The sequence below is a fragment of the Coregonus clupeaformis genome, chromosome 27, assembly GCF_020615455.1.
Source record: "Coregonus clupeaformis isolate EN_2021a chromosome 27, ASM2061545v1, whole genome shotgun sequence".
In the NCBI taxonomy this organism is placed as follows: Eukaryota; Metazoa; Chordata; class Actinopteri; order Salmoniformes; family Salmonidae; genus Coregonus; species Coregonus clupeaformis.
Window position 1 is genome coordinate 11,583,726 of NC_059218.1, and position 22,294 is coordinate 11,606,019.

General features: G+C 45.3%; 1 protein-coding gene across 1 annotated transcript in view; it reads right to left on the bottom strand.

Annotated features, from left to right (window-relative positions):
* Positions 1–5,502: 5,502 nt before the first annotated feature.
* The window catches only part of arhgef28a (Rho guanine nucleotide exchange factor (GEF) 28a), a 118,902-nt gene continuing 102,110 nt past the window's right edge, over positions 5,503–22,294 (bottom strand). The window contains exons 32-35 of the mRNA XM_041850502.2: positions 18,984–19,172; positions 18,445–18,747; positions 16,343–16,676; positions 5,503–7,744 (exon numbers count right to left, since the gene is read on the bottom strand). Coding sequence (XP_041706436.2) covers positions 7,566–7,744; positions 16,343–16,676; positions 18,445–18,747; positions 18,984–19,172 — 1,005 coding nt within the window. The 3' untranslated portion in view covers positions 5,503–7,565. The remainder of the gene's footprint in view (positions 7,745–16,342; positions 16,677–18,444; positions 18,748–18,983; positions 19,173–22,294) is intronic.

A 22,294-nucleotide genomic window follows, 5' to 3' on the forward strand; every position in this document is an offset into this window, starting at 1 on the left:
GCATCCGCCATACCCAGATTTGTCCGTCAGACTGCCAAATGGTGAAGCGTGATTCATCACTCCAGAGTCAAATGGCGGCGAGCTTTAAACCACTCCAGCCGACGCTTGGCATTGCGCATGGTGATCTTAGGCTTGTGTGCAGCTTCATTTCATGAAGCTCCCGACGAACAGTTATTGTGCTGACGTTGCTTCCAGAGACAGTTTGGAACTCGGTAGTGAGTGTTGCAACCGAGGACAGATGATTTGTACGCGCTACGTGCTTCAACACTCGGCGGTCCATTCTGTGAGCTTGTGTGACCTACCACTTTGTGGCTGAGCCGTTGTTCCTCATAGACGTTTCCACATCACAATAACAGCACTTACAGTTGACCGGGGCAGCTCTTGCAGGGCAGAAATCTGACTTGTTGGAAAGGTGGCATCCTATGACGGTGAGACGTTGAAAGTCACTGAGCTCTTCAGTAAGGCCATTCTACTGCCAATGATAGCCGAATCCACTAAACTGAAGGGGTGTCCACATACTTTTGTATATATAGTGTATAAATGATTCTTTTAAAATATTTTACAGTTACTGTTCATATAAGGAAATCAGTCAATTGAAATAAATTAATTAGGCCCTAATCTATGGATTTCACATGACTGGGAATACAGATATGCATCTGTTGGTCACAGATACCTTAAAAAAAGGTAGCAGTGTGGATCAGAAAACCAGTCAGTATTTGTTGTGACCACCATTTGCCTCATGCAGCATGACTAGGGCTGTGGCTGTCATGAAATGTATGTCAGCCGGTGATTGTCAAGAAAATAACTGCCGATCTCACGGTAATTGGCCATTAATTAACATAAACACATTTAGCATCTCCTGGCTCCATGCATATCCTACAAGGAACTGATGAAGACCTTTGGAACATCTACATTTAAAAAAGTCTAATAAATTCATTTAATATAGTCTACACCATCACAATAAATCCATTATTTATTTTAGACAGGTCTAAAGAAACATGATATGAAAAAATATATATTTCAGAAAAACAGAATAGCATACTCTGAGTTGTCCTAATGTTAGGATCTGGCTATGCCATATGGCTGTGGGCTACACTAGTTCATTTAGCAGACAAGAGTTGCTTAGAATTCTGTGGCATTATTTTATAGTAAGAAGAATACAATAGAACAGAGCTGAATACAATATAAATAATATTTTCTCCAACTGATTTGAGGGAGCGCGCACATGTGGCTATTCTGTGTTGAGCGGTTAACAAAGAAACAGTTCCTCCTATATGTTTAATTTAGAGTAATTTATTACATTTACGTCATTTAGCAGATGCTCTTATCCAGAGCGACTTACAGTTAGTGAGTGCATACATTATTTTTTTATTTTTCATACTGGCCCCCTGTGGGAATCGAACCCACAACCCTGGCGTTGCAAACGCCATGCTCTACCAACTGAGCTACCTGCCGGCCATTCCCTCCCCTACCCTGGGCCAATTGTGCGCCGCCCCATGGGTCTCCCGGTCGCGGCCGGCTACGACAGAGCCTGGATTTGAACCAGGATCTCTAGTGGCACAGCTAGCACTGCGATGCAGTGCCTTAGACCACTGCGCCACTCGGGAGCTTAAGTTGCGATATAAATATTGTGCTGTATGTTTAGATTTTTAATACATTCTAAGGCTGAATGATGCTACTCTAATGATGATTTGAAAAAAGTTGCATGAAAGACATGAGCTCTACATTGTTTCTTGAGCAGGCTGCACACACTTCACTGTCTCTAATTCACAATTTGACAAGCACTTGATAATGCCTTGAATTTCCCGGCAGCATTCTCTTTGTGTGGCCGTAATGCCCCCCCCCAAAAAAAAATATCCATGCCTTTTGCGACTAGTGCCCATTGTGCTCTTGGGCTGAATATAATAATTGACATTCCTTCTCCCAGCCTCGTGCTCCGAAGCAACTCTCACTCACATGGCTCTCTCAGATATCTCAATTCTTATTAGCCTATGCCGTGACATGATCGGGCCCTTTTCACATCTCAGCTCCGAAGTAGGCTACAAGTGAAGACAGACACATTGGGGACGCAACTGCGCACGTCCTTCTTATCGAATTCCGAGGCGCATATTGAAGATGTTAGAAGAACTAGAAGAATTTAGTTTTTGTCAGCCAACAAGATGAGTAGGCCTAACGAACAGCAAAAGCACTAGCCAATGTTTCATCTACTATCCCCCATAGTACAAAAGTTTACCTATTATATTGGTTAACTTGTCCTTCTGTGTGAGAAATAAATATTCCAAACATAGTCTGGGACAGTTGTGGGATGCGATAGATCCCAAATTAATACAACCACTACCATCCCAAAAAATGTTTAAAACCAATGAGGCAGATGTAACAGATCAGAACGTTTAGCTTAAAAAGTTGATAAACTATTTGGCTCTTTCTTCACATTATAAGAGCAGCAATGCACACACAAATGTTCCAAAATGCAATCAGTTAGCGGGAAAACACCATTCTCAAAAGTAACCGTACATGAGATTATGCATGTAATGCTTTATTATAAAGGTTAATTATTATGGGGAAAATTATCTTCCCCAAACTTGAAACTCCGCCCATGTATGCCAGTTAGGCTCTACATCGGTTGTAAAGTGGATTAATGTGCTTAATTTTAAGAAGTTATTTGGCCACTTTAGTTGATACAAACCTTATCAAAACATATAGGCCTATAGGCTAGGCCCACATGAGGTGTGCGAGTATGATTGAAAAAGTCGCAAAAGAAAGGCATGCGCTGTTTCTTGCCTTACTGCTTATTTTCATATCTATGCTAGCAGGAAAACAGGATGTGAAACTAGACACTGAAGAACATGTCCCCATTTTAGGTGTCTGTATAAGATGCATATCTGCCCAGCAACGGAGTATATGTTAAGGTACAGGAAGAGACAACTGGGTTGCTGTGCAAGCTTACAGAGAAATGTGACAATTGCCTAAATATGGGCTAGGAACTTTCTCATTGGCCCACATAGGGGCGTAGTAGAGGTATTAAAAACTTTGTGCATTGTATGATTATCATAGCGCTCTCAATGAATAAAGGCTGACCATTTGCATTGATGTCAGAGTGATTAGCAGGACAATAGAGTGCTGAGTACCAGACAGTTAGCAAGTTTGGTAGGCTACTAATGACCAGCAGCAGCATCAGAGCTTGGAGAAGCCTAATTACCGTGACTAAACACAGTCATGGCTTGTTACTGCTGGTGTGGCGGTAATATGGTCACTGTAACATTCCTAAGCACGACACATCTCCTTCACATAGAGTTGATCAGGCTGTTGATTGTGGCCTGTGGAATGTTGTCCCACTCCTTTTCAATGGCTGTGCGAGGATGCTGGATATTGGCGGGAACTGGAACACACTGTCGTACACGTCAATCCAGAGCATCCCAAACATGCTCAATGGGTGACATGTCTGGTGAGTTTGCAGGCCATGGAAGAACTGGGACATTTTCAGCTTCCGGGAATTGTGTACAGATCCGTGCGACATGCGACCGTGCATTATCATGCTTAAACAAGACGTGATGGCGGCAGATGAATGGCACGACAATGGGCCTCAGGATCTCGTCACGGTATCTCCGTGCATTCAAATTGTCATCGATAAAATGCAATTGTGTTCGTTGTCCGTAGCTTATGCCTGCCCATACCATAACCCCATCGCCACCATGGGGCACTCTATTCACAACGTTGACACCATACATGTGGTCTGCGGTTGTGAGGGTGGTTGAACGTACTGCCAAACTCTCTAAAATGACTTTTGGAGGCAGCTTATGGTAGAGAAATTAACATTGAATTATCTGGCAACAGCTCTGGTGGACATTCCTGCAGTCAGCATGCCAGTTGCACACTCCCTCAAAACTTGAGACATCTGTGGCATTATGTTGTGTGACAAAACTGCAAATTTTAGAGTGGCCTTTTATTGACCCCAGCACAAGGTGCACCTGTGTAATGATCATGCTGTTTAACCAGCTTCTTGATATGCCACACCTGTCAGGTGGATGGATTATCTTGGCAAAAGAGAAATGCTCACTAACAGGGGTGTAAACAAATTTGTGCACAAAATTTGAGAGAAATAGGCTTTTTGTGCATATGGAACATTTCTGGAATCTTTTATTTCAGCTCATGAAACATGGGACCAACACTTTACATGTTGTGTTTATATTTATGTTCATAGCATCATGACGCTGTAATGCTACAGTTGCTCATTCATCAGAAACCTAACTGTCAGATACTGTATTGCCACTAGCAACTTTGTTCTCACCAGTTACCAGCTAACAATGTATTCCCTTTGATATTTCCATTGTGTGTGTGTGTCAGTCCCCCGTTGAGAGCTCATCTTTATTCAGACCTGCATGCTGCTCTAGTGAACACACACACACACACACACACAAACTCATTACGGCCACAAAAAAGCTCATGTCTGTGCACACACACTTACACACTTACACAGTACTCCAGCATCTGCTTCTATTTCACTGCCTTTGGCAGCCCCTGTCAGGTTGCCATGGTAATGTCCTGAAAGCGAGTCCCTTTGTGAGAGTTCCGGAGAGTTAAACTAAAACAAAGGAACATTTTCATGCTACTTTCGCTTTCTGCTCCAGCTTCAACATACTGATACAGTACAACAATCCTATGCCACACGCACCCACACAAATCCATTTAGTCTAGGTATGCCACCAGAGGCTCAAAGCGCTGATATTGCAAAACCTAATCTCAGTTTGAGCGGCAGAGCTGGCTATGGGGAAATAAGGGTAATGGAAACAGTGGAAAGACGAAAGAGGCTACCTGGAGAATAGACGGAGATCAAACACTTGGACTAAACCCACTAAACAAACCCATCGAGATCAGCAAACCCTCTACCTCCACTCCTAGGAGAGATTATAGGAGGAGAAAAGAAGGGAGAGAGAGGGGGGAGAGAGAGAGGGGGGAGGGTGAGAGAGAGGGGAGAGAGTGAGAGAGAGAGGGTGAGGGGGGAGAGAGCGAGGGTGAGGTGGGGGGGAGGCTGTATGTCTTATTAATGTTTAGGGAGACAGGCAGGCATGTCATACTAACCTTAGAGCCAGAAAGTGAAGCGACGACTTTCACGCACCTGCTGGCTTGCCACCTGCCACCTCTGGCACCTGTGTGTCGATTCATCAAGGTGTCTGTGTTTCTACGTGTCTGTATAGGTCGGATGACTGGGCCAGCTGAACACCATCTATCCCCATATAACACATTCCTATAAAACAGGCACATTCAAACCACTGACTGGTATACAGAACTCTCTCAGTCAAGTCAACATGACTGAGGTAGTGTTACAGTATACTGAATGGAAAGGGTTGTCAGTTTGGTTGTTTTACCCATAGAATTTGAATGTATTCTCAACCTATTTCTCTGGTTTTACCCTCCTGTTACATTCCGATTCAGAAGCAGCTGTATAATAACAATAAAAACATCAAAACACACATCAATTATACATAATTTGCATTTATATTCCTAGATATCTAATACAGAGAAATGATGTAAACAAGATACAATAACCATGTCAGTGTTATGATGCATTACAGACAAATCCTATTTACAACATAACAACATAACCCAACAAGGAGTACTGTAAAACAACGATATAAAGCTCATCTACTATAAATAAATGAAGGCAGTGAAATATACACATAAAGTAATCATAGATATAGTATAGTATAGTACATAGTATCACATAGTATTGACAACAACATTTGAACATAACCATTGTGCTGTTTTATATGTACTTAGATGAAGCGACTTCTTATTCCAATACCCTATCGAGTGTATAACTCGATACTATGGCTGACTTCCAAATAACACCCTATTCTCTACACTTTGCACTACTTTTGACCAGAGACCCCATGAGCCACGGCCAAACTTAGTGCACTATATAGGGAATAGCTTACCATTTAGGACACACCCTACAATGTCCTTTGGGTCTACTGTTTTATTTTTGTTTTTAAGGACAGCTAAAGCCTGGACTTTCAGGACACGCCAATGGTCATTAAAGAACATATATTGGTAGTAAAGTAGAACATGACTATTCAAGTGCAATGGTACAGCTCTGAGTAAAAAGCAAGGTCACCTCTTAAGTGCTTAGAAGATTAGATCAGTCATCCTTCAGCCATAGCCTACTACCCCATTACGATATCATTGCTACGAATCATATTGTGATGATTTTGCTAAAAGATGTGATCCATATAAACTGATACCAGGCTGACTACCCAACAACTATTGACATGTAAACTTAGCTAATATAGTAACTATATGTCAGACAAAATCCTAAAATGACTGAACACCAACTATAAGAAATAATGTGCTATGGAATATGTGCCATGATGAAAACGATGTAAAAAAATAATCATACAGAACAAATTTGGACATATTTGGAATCATTCACATCCAAAGTATTGTTTACATATAGAGTGCACTCGGTCCCAGATGTAATACTTCAAAGTTCAATGAACATACAGTTCAGGAATGTTTCTGCCCTATGGTTTTTGACCACTATATGCAGTTGAGCCTAATAAAATCTGTACTTCATATAGGCGGTAGTAGCACAGTGTACTCTACTGTATCACTGATAGATCGCTACGGTCACAACATCATTCCTAAAACCACAGGTCCTTCAGATAAAAACAAATGATACTGGCCAGGCGTGGCCAGAGTCAGAAAGTCTGAGAAACACGGGACCAAATCCCTTCTGACCATGGCATTTCACCTCATCCTTCACATCTAATGTGTTTGCCGCGTCCTGCTCGCCATGTAAACAGAGCTTGTCTGATGAATGTGCGAGCAGCAGTTCATTCCCTCACCAGACAATCAGCCACTGGAGAGATTCAGCCTTTGTAGTGATTTCAGACCCTCTGCTCTCTCTTTTTCCCCTGTGGTAACAGAGTAGACTGCACTCAGCATTTCATTTGGGGAGATAAATAGTGCTGGAGAGATGGGGACTAAAGGACAAGGGTGGGACAGAGAGAGGTAGACTGAAGCAGATTTAGGGCAGTGTGGGCCAGGGAAACAAAGATATGGAGACTGATACAGGGGGAAGGAAAGAGGGGGAATGCACTGCAGCAGGGTTGGGCGGGGGAAACAGAGAAATTGATTATGTCAATGGAGGGCCTCAGGCACAAAGGCCCGGTGGCAGCCCTGAAGCTGAACTCTCAACAGAGACGGATACACACACACACACACACACACACACACACAGAGGACGAAGTTACACACACACTGTACATTCATGGACAAATATAAACATTTAGCAGTAACACTTGGAGACACATATGGAGGGCACCCGGCACAGAACACGGGGGGCAGAGAGGCAAAGCATGATGGGGACGGGAGATTACTGTATCTGTGCCAGATCTGGTTCTTCTTTCAACCTGGTTGATATACAGTAGGCCTAGCTATTTCCTGTCCAGTCTGAGCCATCATAAAGTCAATCCAGTCTGAGATTCTGAGCCTTCCTAAATTCATATCAAGTCTTTTGAGTCCTGGATTTGAACCAGAGGGTTTTACTGTCTGTCTGTCCAGCCTCAGAGGTACACAATGTTCTCCTCTCCCACCTTCTCCCCATCCCCACTCTCCGTCTCCAGGGGGACCAAGGAGGAGAGGTCCAGTTGGGGGTCGCCATGGTGAGGTACACCCTGATACTGTCCGGCCACAGTTGCCGTCGACGACCACGTCTCTCTCACATAGATGTGTGTGTTTATATCTGTATGGATATAAATACATTATGTTTATATTCATTAATATTAAAGGGATAGTTCACCCAAATTACAAAATGAGACAAAGGTATCTAAAATGAATTGTGAAGCTCAAAAAAGGCAAATAGATGATTTGAACATAATGCGCGAAAAATGCTAACATCGGTCCCATGACTTGAATGGGATTTGTGCCACAAATGCTAAAACGTTAGCAAGTGGAAACAGTGCCAGGGAAACTAAACCAAAGCATGGATTGCTGTCATACCTTGTCAATAGACTACTTTACAGCGTAAGGAAACCAATATGTAATTTTATAATTTGGATGAACTATCCCTTTAAGAAATTAATCATAGATATTCATAATTAAAGGCCCAGTGCAGTCAAAAACGTGATTTTCCTATGTTGTATATATATTTCCACACTATGAGATTGGAATTATACTGTGAAATGGTGAAAGTTATGATAATGCCCTTTTATCGTAAGAGCGGTTTGAAAAGACCACCTGAAATGTCTGGCTTTTTTGGTTGGATCGCGTTTTGGCCTGCCTGGTGATATTGCCAGGTGGTAAATTAGTTAGTAGACCGATAAGAAAGAGAGTTCGAAACCTCTGCCAATAACAGCTAGTTTTCAGTTTTTCCCTCCCCACTCAGACCACTCCCAGACAGTCCTAGCTAGTGCTGAACGATTAGTGCTTTTTGAGGTCGGTTTCGGTTCGATATTTTTTTTGTATCATTAAATGCACAATGTATTATGTGGGTTGAATGCTGTAACTGTTTTTCACTTATTAACCATCAGTCATTCACCGTACGTTACTTACAAAAACAAATATTCAGCTTTTTCTCCCCAATTTCGTGATATCCAATTGGTAGTAAAGTCTTGTCCCATCACTGGAACTCCCGTACGGACTCGGGAGAGGCGAAGGTCGAGGGCCATTCGTCCTCCGAAACACGACCCTGCCAAGCCGCACTGCTTCTTGACACACTGCTCGCTTAACCCGGTAGCCAGCCGCACCAATGTGTCGGAGGAAACACCGTACAACTGGCGACAAAGTCAGCCTAACCCTCCCCTAACCCGGATGACGCTGGGCCAATTGTGCGCCGCCTCATTGGTCTCCCGGTCACAGCCGGCTGTGACACAGCCTGGGATCGAACCTGGGTCTGTAGTGACGCCTCAAGCACTGCGTTGCAGTGCCTTAGACCGCTGCGCCACTCTGGAGGCCCTCACTGTACTTTACTTTAATAAAATATTTCATTTGTTGTGTATATTACATTTGTTTTATTTGATGATCTCTATACAGCTGCTGCCTATGCTGTCTGACAAAATCAAAATTGTAGTTGTTCTTCAAAGTAAATAAGGTATACTTTTATGACTGCTGAATACCAATACCTACTCTCTTGATCGCGATTTCATCTGTCTCTTACCTAGCAGGCGTAAAATGCCCGTTATGCGTTTTGTTTTGCTGGATGGCTAGCTCTCATTTTCTGTATTTGATGCACGTGCTTCGCTTTTCAACTAGCTAAAAGCTAGCTAGTTGGAGTCTGTGTGTGTACTTCCATTTGTACCACCACACGGTAAAGCAAAGCACGAATTGAAAATATTGAACGCATGACGTACACACAACACACCACAGCCTAGTGAGGCACCCCCAACGTAGCGTTGCAGACTTCTCCATTGACAATGATTGACTTCTGCCGGAACCCAAAGAGTTTCATGCATCTGGTGGACATGAGGCGAAAGAAACACAGACCGGACAAGTAGACGCGCAATGGATTATGGTCATTGTAGTTCATTATAACGTTTTCTGCCCTAAACTATGTAGAACATTGACCCGTTGGAAAATCCCTACTACATCGCACAGTTCGGGCATGATCTGATTTATCTCTAGAGAAACTGCAGTGCAATGTGCACATTGAGCTCACAGAAAAAAAACTGAACGAAATGGTTTTAAAAAATGAAAAAATAACCAACATTTCGGTTAATCGCTCAGCACTAGTCCTAGCAAAATTCTTGCTAGAGAAATTGCTCTTTGCTGATAAGCTTTTTTTGTTAATTTTGAACTATTTTAATTGAAAACAATCACAGTAAGGTATTTAATTGTTATCCTGAAATGATTTGATAAAAATGGCTGCATTGGACCTTTAACTATCTCTCTCACATACAACAGTCAGACATGAACAATAACCATTTCAAAACACACAGAGCCAGAGGAGAGAAGGGAAAGAGGGAACAACAAAGGAGAAAGAGGAATGAAGAGAAGCCGAACAGGAAAGAAAAGATAAAATAATAGACCAACAGCTAACTAGATAAATAGCCCATCAGGATGGACCCGGCTGACTGCCCACTATAATGAGTTCATCCTAAAATTGTTCAGCCTCATCCATCTCCTCTCTAACTACATACTTCAACCACTGCAGCTGTGTGTGTGTGTGTGTGTGTGTGTGTGTGTGTGTCATACATCAACCACCACAGCTGCAGTATTGTGCTGTGTCCTCCCAGTACAAGAGAGTCAATGAATAACACAAGCTCAGTTTAGCCATTGATAACTTATCTTTTCACTTTTACTTAAAAGAGTTTCACTGACTGTCATCATTATCATTAGGAACAAAAATGACACCTGCAAGCCCAGACGGGGCCCTCAGGAGGAGGAAGGAGGGAGTGTGTGTGTGTGTGTGTCTCTGTGTGTGTGTGTTTATGCACATCACAGGAGGTTTCTGAGGGGAGGACAGCTCATGTGTGTGCTTGTGTGTGTGTGTGTGTGCGTGCATGAGGAGGACAGGTGCATAGCCATGGCCTTGGTGAGTGAAGGGAGTGTTAGGCCATTAGGTGGCGTAAGTTATGGCCAGGGGGGGTGGATACTGTCTAGCAGCAGAGCAGGTGTGCTGTTGTGGCTGTACAGGGTCCGTGGTAAAAGATGGCGTGGTCTATAAATCGTCTTATTGTGTTCCCACAGGAATGTGTCGGACTGTCTAAATAATTAGTGAGCTCTTTGTTAGCGAACCACTGGTGTGTGTGCATGTGCCACTGTTAGCCATGCTCTTAGGCTTTTCACTGGGTTCTGATAGATTGGTCTGTACTGTAAAGCCACAGGACACAGACTTTCTCACTAGTCACTACACTCCTCACAGGGACTTGGGTCAGACTGATCAGGCTACAAGAAATGGAGGCAATTTTGGAAACGCAATAGAAGGGCATTACTGTTCAAATCAGTGACATAAAATGCAATGGGATATTTTGAATGACTTTAACAGCAAATGCAATGTCAGGCTTGTCATTCATTAAAAGGCCAGTGATTCAGGATGATCTTCACACTAAAGGTACAGTCACAGAACTACAATGAGATTCTATTTCTATGGGTACAGTGAAGTAACTCACTACAACATCATAGTGAGCACTGATCTCCATAGCTTTTATCTCATCTTTCTTTTCAGAAGCAAAATAGTATTCTGGTACATTACTTATTTTCAAAAGGCCACAATTATTCAACAAGCGAGATGGGAATATCTGATTGGAATCATTGGATCAAAAGTAGTTTCAGGAAATTCAATCTTTCCACTTTTTCCATTATCACTGTGCAGGGAACGATCCCAAAGGCCCTGTGTGAGGGAACAGAACAGTCCACACGTGGAGGTGAGGATGAGAAATAGAATCAGACTTCTGATAGCTCTGAGCAAGATATGGAGGATGAAGGATTTCTATGAGAAATAAGAGCTTTTTTTGGATCAAATGCTTATTTTTGTTCAAGGTGAGATATTGGTTTCCTGGAAACTATTCTAGTTGTGGGATGTGAGAGTTCTGTAACGTGGGATCGTATACAGACTCAGAGTGCACAACCACAGTATACCACCAAATACAGTTCATTAAATAGTAATTAATTATTATTGTGGTTAGATCTTATACCGTCTATGAGATCCATAGAAGGTAGGAAGGTTGAGATACACTATATATACAAAGGTATGTGGACACCCCTTCAAATTAGTGGATTCGGCTATTTCAGCCACACCCGTTGCTCACATGTGTATACATTCGAGCACACAGCCATGCAATCTCCATAGACAAACATTGGCAGTAGAATGGCCTTACTGAAGAGCTCAGTGACTTTCAATGTGGCACCGTCATAGGATGCCACCTTTCCAACAAGTCAGTTCATCAAATTTCTCCCCTGCTAGAGCTGCCCCAGTCAACTGTAAGTGCTGTTATTGTGAAGTGGAAACATCTAGGAGCAACAACGGCTCAGCCGCGAAATGGTAGGCCACACAAGCTCACAGAACGGGACAACCGAGTGCTGAAGCACGTAAAAATGGTCTGTCCTCGGTTGCAACACTCACTACCGAGTTCCAAACTGCCTCTGGAAGCAACTTCAGCACAAGAACTGTTCGTTGGGAGTTTCATGAAATGGGTTTCCATGGCCGAGCAGCCGCACATCAACCTAATATCACCATGTGCAATGCCAAGCGTCGGCTGGAGTGGTGAATCACACTTCACCATCTGGCAGTCCGACGGACGAATCTGAGTTTGGCAGATGCTAGGTGAACGCTACCTGCCCCTATGCATAGTGCCAACTGTAAAGTTTGGTGGAGGAGGAATAATGGTCTGGGGCTGTTGTTCATGGTTCGGGCTAGGCCTCTTAGTTCCAGTGAAGGGAAATCTTAACGCTACAGCATACAATAACATTCTAGCAACAGTTTGGGGAAGGCCCTTTCCTGTTTCAGCATGACAATGCCCCGGTGCACAAAGCAAGATCCATACAGAAATATTTTGTCGCGATCGGTGTGGAAGAACTTGACTGGCCTGCACAGACCCTGACCTCAAACCCATCGAACACCTTTGGGATGAATTGGAACGCCGGCTGCGAGCCAGGCCTAATCGCCCAACAGCAGTGCTCGACCTCACTAAAGCTCTTGGAGCTGAATGGTAGCAAGTCCCCGCAGCAATGTTACAACATCTAGTGGAAATCCTTCCCAGAAGAGAGGAGGCTGTTATAGCAGCAAATGGGGGACCAACTCCATATTAATGCCTAGGATTTTGGAATGAGGTGTTAGACGAGCAGGTGTCCACATACTTTTGGTCATGTAGAGTTTATAGTGGAAGAGTGTGGAGGAGAATGAACTCCTTGAGAGGGAAGACAACATCTGCATCCCAAAAGGAACCCTATCTCCTATAAAGTTTCCTACTTTTGAACAGACCCCTAAGGATGGTCAAAAGTAGTGTGCTAAATAGGGAATAGGGTGCCATTTGTGATGTAGACACCATTCAAGGAGCGGGACACTAATCTGGACGCTTATAAGAAATCCCACTATGCCCTCCGACGAACCATCAAACAGGCAAAGCGTCAATACAGGACTAAGATCGAATCCTACTACACCAGCTCTGACACTTGTCGGATGTGGCAGGGCTTGCAAACTATCACGGATTACAAAGGGAAACCCAGCCGCAAGCTGCCCAGTGGCGCAAGCCTACCAGACGAGCTAAATGCCTTCTATGCTCGCTTCGAGGCTAGCAACACTGAACCATGCATGAGAGCACCAGCTGTTCCGGACGACTGTGTGATCACGCTCTCCGTAGCCAATGTGAGTAATACCATTAAACAGGTTAACATTCACAACGCCGCAGGGCCAGATGGATTACCAGGACGCATACTCAGAGCATGCGCTGACATGCAAGTGTCTTCACTGACCTTTTCAAACTCTCCCTGACTCAGTCTGTAATACCTACATGTTTCAAGCAGACCACCATAGTCCCTGTGCCCAAGAATGCCAAGGTAACCTGTCTAAATGTAGCCATGAAATGCTTTGAAAGGCTGGTCATGGCTCACATCAACACCATCATTCCAGACACCCTGGACCCAGTCCAATTCGCATACCGCCCCAACAGATCCACAGATGATGCACTCCAACCTGTCCGTTCCCACTTGGACAAAAGGAACACCTACGTGAGAATGCTGTTCATTGACTACAGCTCAGCGTTCAACACCATAGTGCCCTCCAAGCTCATCACTAAGCTAAGTGTCCTGAGACTGAACACCTCCCTCTGCAACTAGATCCTGGACTTCCTGACGGGCCGCCCCCAGGTGGTGAGGGTAGGCAACAACACATCCGCCACGCTGGCCCTCAACAGGGGGGCACCTCCTGTACTCCCTGTTCACCCACGACTGCGTGGCTGCGCACGACTCCAACACCATCATTTGGTATTTTATTAGGATTCCCATTAGCTGTTGCAAAAGCAGCAGCTACTCTTCCTGGGGTCCACACAAAACATGAAACATGACATAATACAGAACATTAATAGACAAGAACAGAACTACATACATTAAAAAAATTACTAAATGCACAAGTAGCCTACATATCAATACACACACACAAACTTTCTAGGTCAAATAGGGGAGAGGCGTTGTGCCATGAGGTGTTGCTTTATCTGTTTTTTTAAACCAGGTTTGCTGTTCACTTGAGCAATATCTGTTGTATTTTTGACTTTATGTATTGTTTTACCCCATATGTAACTCTGTATTGTTGTTTTTATCGCACTGCTTTGCTTTATCTTGGCCAGGTCGCAGTTGTAAATGAGAACTTGTTCTCAACACCTGGTTAAATAAAGGTGAAATACAGAGGGTAGTGAGTACAGCCCGGCCCAGTACATCACTGGGCCCGAACTCCCTGCCATCCAGGACCTCTATACCAGGCGGTGTCAGAGGAAGGCCCTAAAAATTGTCAAAGACTCTAGCCACCCAAGTCATAGAATGTTCTCTCTGCTACCGCACGGCAAGCGGTACCGGAGCGCAAAGGCTCCTGAACAGCTTCTACCTCCAAGTCATAAGACTGCTGAACAGTTAATCAAATGGCTACCCTGACTATTTGCATTGACCCCGTTTTATTTGCACCGACTCTCTTGCACCGGCTCTATGCACATTCACTGGACTCTACCTACACACTCACACATTCTACACTGACACTCCAACACACACACACATGCATATTGATGCCACACACCCACTCACAAATAGACACACTTTCACACTCTTCACATAAGCTGCTGCTACTCTGTTTATTATCTATCCTGATGACCTAGTCACTTTTACCCCTACCCACATGTACAGTCCATATTGCCTCAATTACTTCAAGTACCTCGTACCCCTGCACATTGACTCTGTACCGGTACTCCTTGTATATAGTCTCGTTATTGTGTTAAATTTTTCGTACTTTTTATCTCTGCATTGTTGGGAAAGGGCTCGTAAGTAAGCATTTCTCGGTAAAATCTACAACTGTTGTATTCGGCGCATGTAAAAATAACATTTTATTTGATTGATTTGAACATCTGTGAATCCTGCTGACCTGTCAGATAACACACTGTACAATCTCTAACTGGACAAGAGCAGTACATTATGGGGACTGTCTGGGGCCGCAGAGGGATGCATTGTGGGTAAGATGTCAGGTAGGATCTGGCCCTGTGGTAGATTGGGTTAGAAGTATCCACCCATCTGTCTTATTAACAAGAGACTGCGATTCTACGGTGGCTCATGTGTGGTCAATAACAGTAGGGGATAATAAGGCGATCGATGGAGAGAGATCGTGCTCTGGTCGCAATCTTTAGTAAACAATGCAGCAGCCTGTATTACTGATATTTACTATAGCGAAACCCATTAAAACAGCCCATTAAAACAGAAGCATCCCTTCTAGTGTATATTCAACATTATAGCTAGTCATACTTTCAGTTTAGATCAGTATACATGTACATTACACCAGTGAGGTATGACAGTTGAAACCTGTGAGACACATAGATGCAGACAGATGTCAGCTGACAAATCAGCAGTTAAATACAGATGAATATGATGCATCTCTCATCCCCTCCTCCTCCTCCTCTTCCTCCTGCGATGACAAATCGTGCTGTAATGAGTTTTGTAAAGATTTTTCAGATCGATGTTCCAACCCATCAGCCATGGGCTCTGAGCTGTGATTCACACGCTGTTGTCCGCCCCTGCCCCCAACGCACGATAGATAGAGAAAACATTGATTTTTTTTTTTCTCACCTAGGTCAGGGGTGAGGGGGGTTTCTTTGCCAGGAGACACTGATTAACTGGGAAAGAAGGACAAACAAGGCCTCACATCTCTACGGAAACTGAGACAGCCTTGAGAAGGATGGGAGGTGTGTGTGGGGTGTGTGTGTGTCAGATATCAACCACCACAGCTGCATGCAGTACTGTGCCGAATCACATTTGCTTTCATGCGTGTGTGTGGTGGGTACAAAGGTTGTGTTTACTCTCTCACGGGTAGCAGGTAGGACTCGTGATATCATGTGTTATGACAGACAGACAGACAGACAGACAGACAGACAGACAGACAGACAGACAGACAGACAGACACAGAGAGAAAGAGGGAGAGAGAGAGAGAGAGAGAGAGAAAGATACAGGAGAAAAATATCCTGTTATATTACTGATGCCACATTTAGTTGTATGGTATTTAGAAGTCAACGACAGATCCCATCATATCATCCTGTGTGTTATCAGTCAAATTCAGCCGAGAAAGCCCGAATTCATCCTGTATTTAGGATTAGACAATAAACACAATCTCTTTAACAGAGATGGACTCGCACAACTTTACTGAACTGGGTCTTACCGTTGGGTGTGTGCTCTGTCCCCTGTCCACCTGAGGTTGTACAGAGGTAACCAGTGACACCGGCACCCCCCGCCCAGCCCTGAGGTGTGTTTGTGCCAGGGTGGCGCGTGGGGGTCTTGGAGAGGGAGAGGGGTTGGAGCGTGTGTCTCTGGCTGGAGCAGGCCAGTAGGGTGTTCAGGCTGTTGTGGGCTCGAGGGTCGTCTCTCTGGTGCTGCTGCAGGTGGTGGTGTACGTGGCGGTTGTTGAGCACCTTCGACGTGGTGAACGATGCCTCGTTGACAAACACTGAGCCCGCGTTGTCAAGATGGACGCCGGACTGACCAGGAAGTGAGTCCTATGGGAGAATAAGGGAGAAGAATGCCATGTTAACACAACTCTGAGTGATGGATGACCATGATGACAGCATGAACATGAACATACAGGGAAACCATAACACTACGAAAATAGTTAACAGTCAACAGCATAACCAATGCTACACATCTGGAATGGTAAAGTAGCCACAGTGGCTATTTTACAATAATGGTTTATCCACAGTTTATCCAAAAACAGAATTATCATCCAAAATCATATTTGAGAGATGTAATCCATATTTTCGGTGTGATTTCTGTTAAGTATGCCAATTCATATTATATTTACTGTAAATCATATCCAGATCACTGCTGCAGTGGAGCTGGGTTCCCTCTACTTGGCAAGGTGCTGTAAACCCCATCCTCCTTCCATTGAGGCCATCTCATTAGAGAGGATCTGAGGAGGGAGGGTCGGTGTGAGTCACTGGATACGCCTCTGACCCCCTGACCATCTGACCCTCTGCCTGGGGCTAAATGTTAGCAGGGAAATGCTAAACACTACCTCCATACAGATCAGCAGGGAAACACTAAGACTGATCCCAAATGGCACCCTATTCCCTTTATAGTGCCTTACTTTTGACCAGGGACCATAGGGAATATGGTGCCATTTGGGACGTAGGCCAAGACTGCACTGCTTCCATATAGATAAGCCTGCAGTGACTCCCTACTCCTGTCACGCATGTTAGTGGTGGACTGCTAATTCTGCTTGAGCTTTGACACAGATCAAATGAATGAGGCAGGAGAACATCTTACCTAACCTGGACATAGCATACAGAAGAGAAGTACGTAAATAAGAGAGAAAGAGGAGGAGAGTGAGACACATATGAGACCCCCGCCATTCCACTCTCTACTCGTTGAATCATAGCACCTGCTTAACATCACAACACGAGCTCAACCCCACTGAGGCCTATAGGGTAAATACTATACATTCATGAGGTCGTTGGTTTTAGCATACAAGGTCCTGTAGAGAGGCAGGCAGAGGCAGGGTATAGGAACACTTATCTTTATAGGAACACGTCTCTCTCCCCTACTCTCTCTCTCCCTGCCTCTCCTCTCTCCCTCATTCTCTATGCCTCTCCTCTCAGCTCGGGGGCATATTTCACTGCAGGCACGCTCCACTCGCTTTTCAAACAAAGTGTCGATATGAATAATTGAAGTATTTTTGGAGAGGATTGATTGGTTTGCAGGGTTCGAGTGCCTCTGCTTTTAAATATTTTGTAATTGGAGCTTTTATTCACAGCGGTTTAATTATCATCAATCATTAAGTTGTTTATTAGCGAGCGGACCTGCTGAGCCCCGAGATGGATGCCGCTGAAATTCCACTCATTACCACAGGTCGTATATCAAGGGCTGGATTGAGTTGTCTGTGTGGCTGAGTGGGCCACCGTAGCTCTGGCTGCTGGCAATACTTTGTCCTGGGAGAAAGGCACTTATCATTAATGAACTACTAACCCAGGGTGAAACATGCCCTTGGTTCACACAAACATATATACACACACTTACAGTATAAGTACACCAGAGGAGGCTGTTGGGAGGAGCTATAAGAGGATGGGCTCATTGTAATGGCTGGAATGGAATGAATGGAACGGTATCAAACACATGGAAACCACATGCTCAGCATCTCTCATTCACACTCTCATGCAGTGGTTAGTAACTACAGGCTAGGGGTCCTTCTGTGAGATGCCTGGAGCCATCATCACACACACACACATGCAGGCACGCACACTCACACACACTAACCCCCCTCACACACACCTGATGTCCGTCCAGCGGTATGACCATGACAGGCAGGCTCCTCTGTCGGCTGTGTCTCCAGCTCTGCAGCAGCTTCTGCTGGGTCTCCAGCTTCTCCCTCTCCTTCCCCACGCTTCTCTGGCCCTCCCTCAGCCTCTCCAGGCTCTGCTGGTACTCCCCCAGCTTCTCTTCCAGCTCTTCCCACTCCCGCTTCAGCCTCTCAGCCTCCAGGTGGCACTGTCTCTCCCTCTCCTCTAGCCTGCTCTCCAGCTCCTCCTGTTGGCTGTGGCGCACCTGGCACTCCCTCTCCCACCGCTTCCTCTCCTGGCAGTAGGGATGAGTTCAACAGAATCTATTAGTTTTTCAGAATCAACTGGTTGATAGTTGCGAGGGCTAATTAATGGATCAATACTCCAAATATAGTTTTTTTTCACTAATCAATCTGAGTTTTCCAAGAAAAATAAGTGGAATGAGTGCATACTAGATAGATGCTTGCTTACTTATCCATTTTAAGGACAAAAAAGCTCATCGAAAAGATAATCGAAGCTAGCCATCCCTACCTGGCGCAGCCGACCCTGTAACCGCACCGCCGCTGCCACCTCCTCACGGCGCTTCTCCTGGTTACGATGCTTCTCCTGCTCCTGGAGACACGGGGGGGATGGTCTCGGCAGGCAGGGGGCGGGGTGGTCACTCTCATGGAGGAGGAGCTTCTGTACCTCGTATAAACTGTCTTGGATGGTTACCGCCGCCTGTAGAGGGGAAATGAAAATGTGACGATAACGTGACTAACTGGCTGGCTGGCTGGCTGGCTGGCTGGCTGGCTGGCTGGCTGGCTGACTAGCTGGCTGGCTGGCTGGCTGGCTGACTAGCTGGCTGGCTGGCTGGCTGGCTGGCTGACTAGCTGGCTGGCTGGCTGGCTGGCTGGCTGGCTAGCTGGCTGGCTGGCTGGCTGGCTGACTAGCTGGCTGGCTGACTAGCTGGCTGGCTGACTTAATAGCTGTCTGAATGGCTGGCTGCCTGGCTGCTGACTGACTGACTGACTGACTGGGTCCAAACTGGTCCAACCGTCGCTGACCACGAGTTGCTCCAAACCAAGGTGAATGGGGGCAATAGGAGCAGGTAATTTGAATACCAAATGGGTTAGTCAACACTGTGTGTACTTACTTGAAAGTCGATCATTTGTGTACTTACTTGAAAGGCTTAGCTACATGTTGTTAGATCAACACACACACACACAAACACACTTCACATTAGCCTACTAACACAAACACATGCCGTGAACAGACCAAACAGAATAGACTCCATCTACATTAACATATCAAATGCTCCCCTGTGCAGTTCAAGATAAAAGCCTCTCCTCTGTTCTTTCTTCCACTTAGAATAGGATAATTGGGTTCCTCTCTCCAGCAGCTTATTTACCGCCTGGCGGTTCAAGATTCAGACAATCCAGCTGATTGTTCTATCTCTGTTTATAGAAGCTGTTGTGCAGCCAGACGCGCGTGCACACACACACACACACACACACACACACAAGCACGCGCACACACACACACATGCAGTAGCACATAGTAGCACGCACACACACACTAAGCCTTCAACCTGAGTGTGGAACTAAAATAGGATGGGTCCGAAGAGACATCAAACATGCAAAAGGACAATATAGGAGGAAGGTGGAATCCTATTACACCGGCGCCGACGCTCGTCGTGTGTGGCAGGGCTTGCAGACGATAACAGATTACAAAGGGAAACCCAGCAATGATTGGCCCAGCAATCCAGAACTCCCAAACGAGCTAAATGCCTTTTATGCTCGCTTCGAGGAATATAACACTGTGCCTTGCATGAAAGCCAGTTTTTCCGGATGACTGTGTGATCTCGCTCTCTGTGGCCAATGTGAGCAAAACGTTTAAACAGGTTAACAATCAGATGGAATACCAGGGCGCGTTCTCAAAGCATGCGCAGACCTGCTGGCAAGTGTCTTCACAGACATTTTCAATCTCTCCTTGTCCCAGTCTGTAATCGCAACATGTTTCAAGCTGACCACCATTGTCCCTGTTCCCAAGAGCTCCAAAGTAACCTGCCTAAATGACTATCGCCCTGTAGCACTCACATCTGTAATCATGAAGTGCTTTGAAAGGCTGGTCATGGCTCACATCAACACCATCATCCCAGACACCCTAGACCCACTCCAATTTGCATACCGCCCCAAAAGATCCACAGATGATGCAATCTCACCTGGACAAGAGGGGAAATAACTATGTCAGAAGAATGCTGTTCATAGACTACAGCTCAGCGTTCAACACCGTAGCTCCCTCCAAGCTTAGGACCCTGGGACTGAACACCTCCATCTGCAACTGGATCCTGGACTTCCTGACGGGCCGACCCCAGGTGGTGAGGGTAGGCAACAACACCTCCACCACACTGACCCTCAACACGGGGGCCCCTCAGGGGTGTGTGCTTAGTCCCCTCCTCTACTCCCTGTTCACCCACGACTGCATGGCCACGCACAACTCCAACCCTATTATCAAGTTTGCTGACGACGGCGATAAGTCAGCCTACAGGGAGGAGGTCAGAGACTTAGCAGTGTGGTGTCAGGACAACAACCTCTCCCTCAATGTCAGTAAGACCAAAGAGCTGATCGTGGACTATAGGAGAAAGAGGGGAGAGCACACCCCCATCCACATCGACGGGGCTGTTGTGGAGCGGGTCGTGAGTTTCAAGTTCCTTCGCGTCCACATCACTAAGGACCTAACATGGTCCACACATACCCACACAGTTGTGAAGAGGGGACGGCAGTGCCTCTTCCCCCTCAGGAGGCTGAAAAGATTTGGCATGGGCTCTCCGACCCTCAAAAAGGTATACAGCTGCACCATCGAGGACATCTTGACTGGCTGCATCACCGAATGTTATGGCAAATGCACCGCCCTTGACTGCAAAGCGCTACAGAGGGTGGTGCGGACAGCTCAGTACATCACTGGGGCCGAGCTCCCTGCCATCCAGGACCTCTATATCAGGCGGTGTCAGAGGAAGGCCCGTAAAGACTCCAGCCACCAAAGCCATAGACTGTTCACTCTGCTACCGTCCGGCAACCGGTACCGGAGCATCGGCTCTCGGACCAACAGGCTCCAAGACAGCTTCTACCCCCAAGCCATAAGACTGCTAAATAGTTAATTAATGGTACCCAAACTATCTGCACTGACTCTATCTTGCACTACGCACACTCGACTATATACAAATCACTCTTTCCATGACGTAGACTGACCAGCTATGATCCCTTATTGATATCACTTGTTAAATCCACTTCAAATCAGTGTAGATGAAGGGGAGGAGACAGGTTAAAGAAGGATTTTTAAGCCTTGAGACAATTGAGACATGGATTGTGTATGTGTGCCATGCAGAGGGTGAATGGGCAAGACAAACGATTTAAGTGACTTTGAAGCATGGTAGTAGGTGGCAGGTTTTTCACGCTCAACAGTTTCCCGTGTGTATCAAGAATGGTCCACCGCCCAAAGGCCATCCAGCCAACTTGACACAACTGTGGGAAGCATTTGGGTCAACATTCCCCGACGAATTGAGGCAAAGGGGGGGGGTTGCAACCCACACACATTCACTACTTACACACGCACACACTAAACACACACGCACACTCACACTTTTGTTGCTGCTCTGTTCTTTATTTTACTCTTATTATTATCTATCCTGATGCCTGGTCACTTTACCCTGCCTTCATGCACATATCTACCTCAAATACCTCTGCACATTGATCTGGTACTGGTACTCCCTGTACTGTATTTTATTTGATTCCTCTAGTGTTACTATTTTATTTTTTAACGCTGCATTGTTTGGAAGGCCTTGTAACCAAGCATTTCACGGT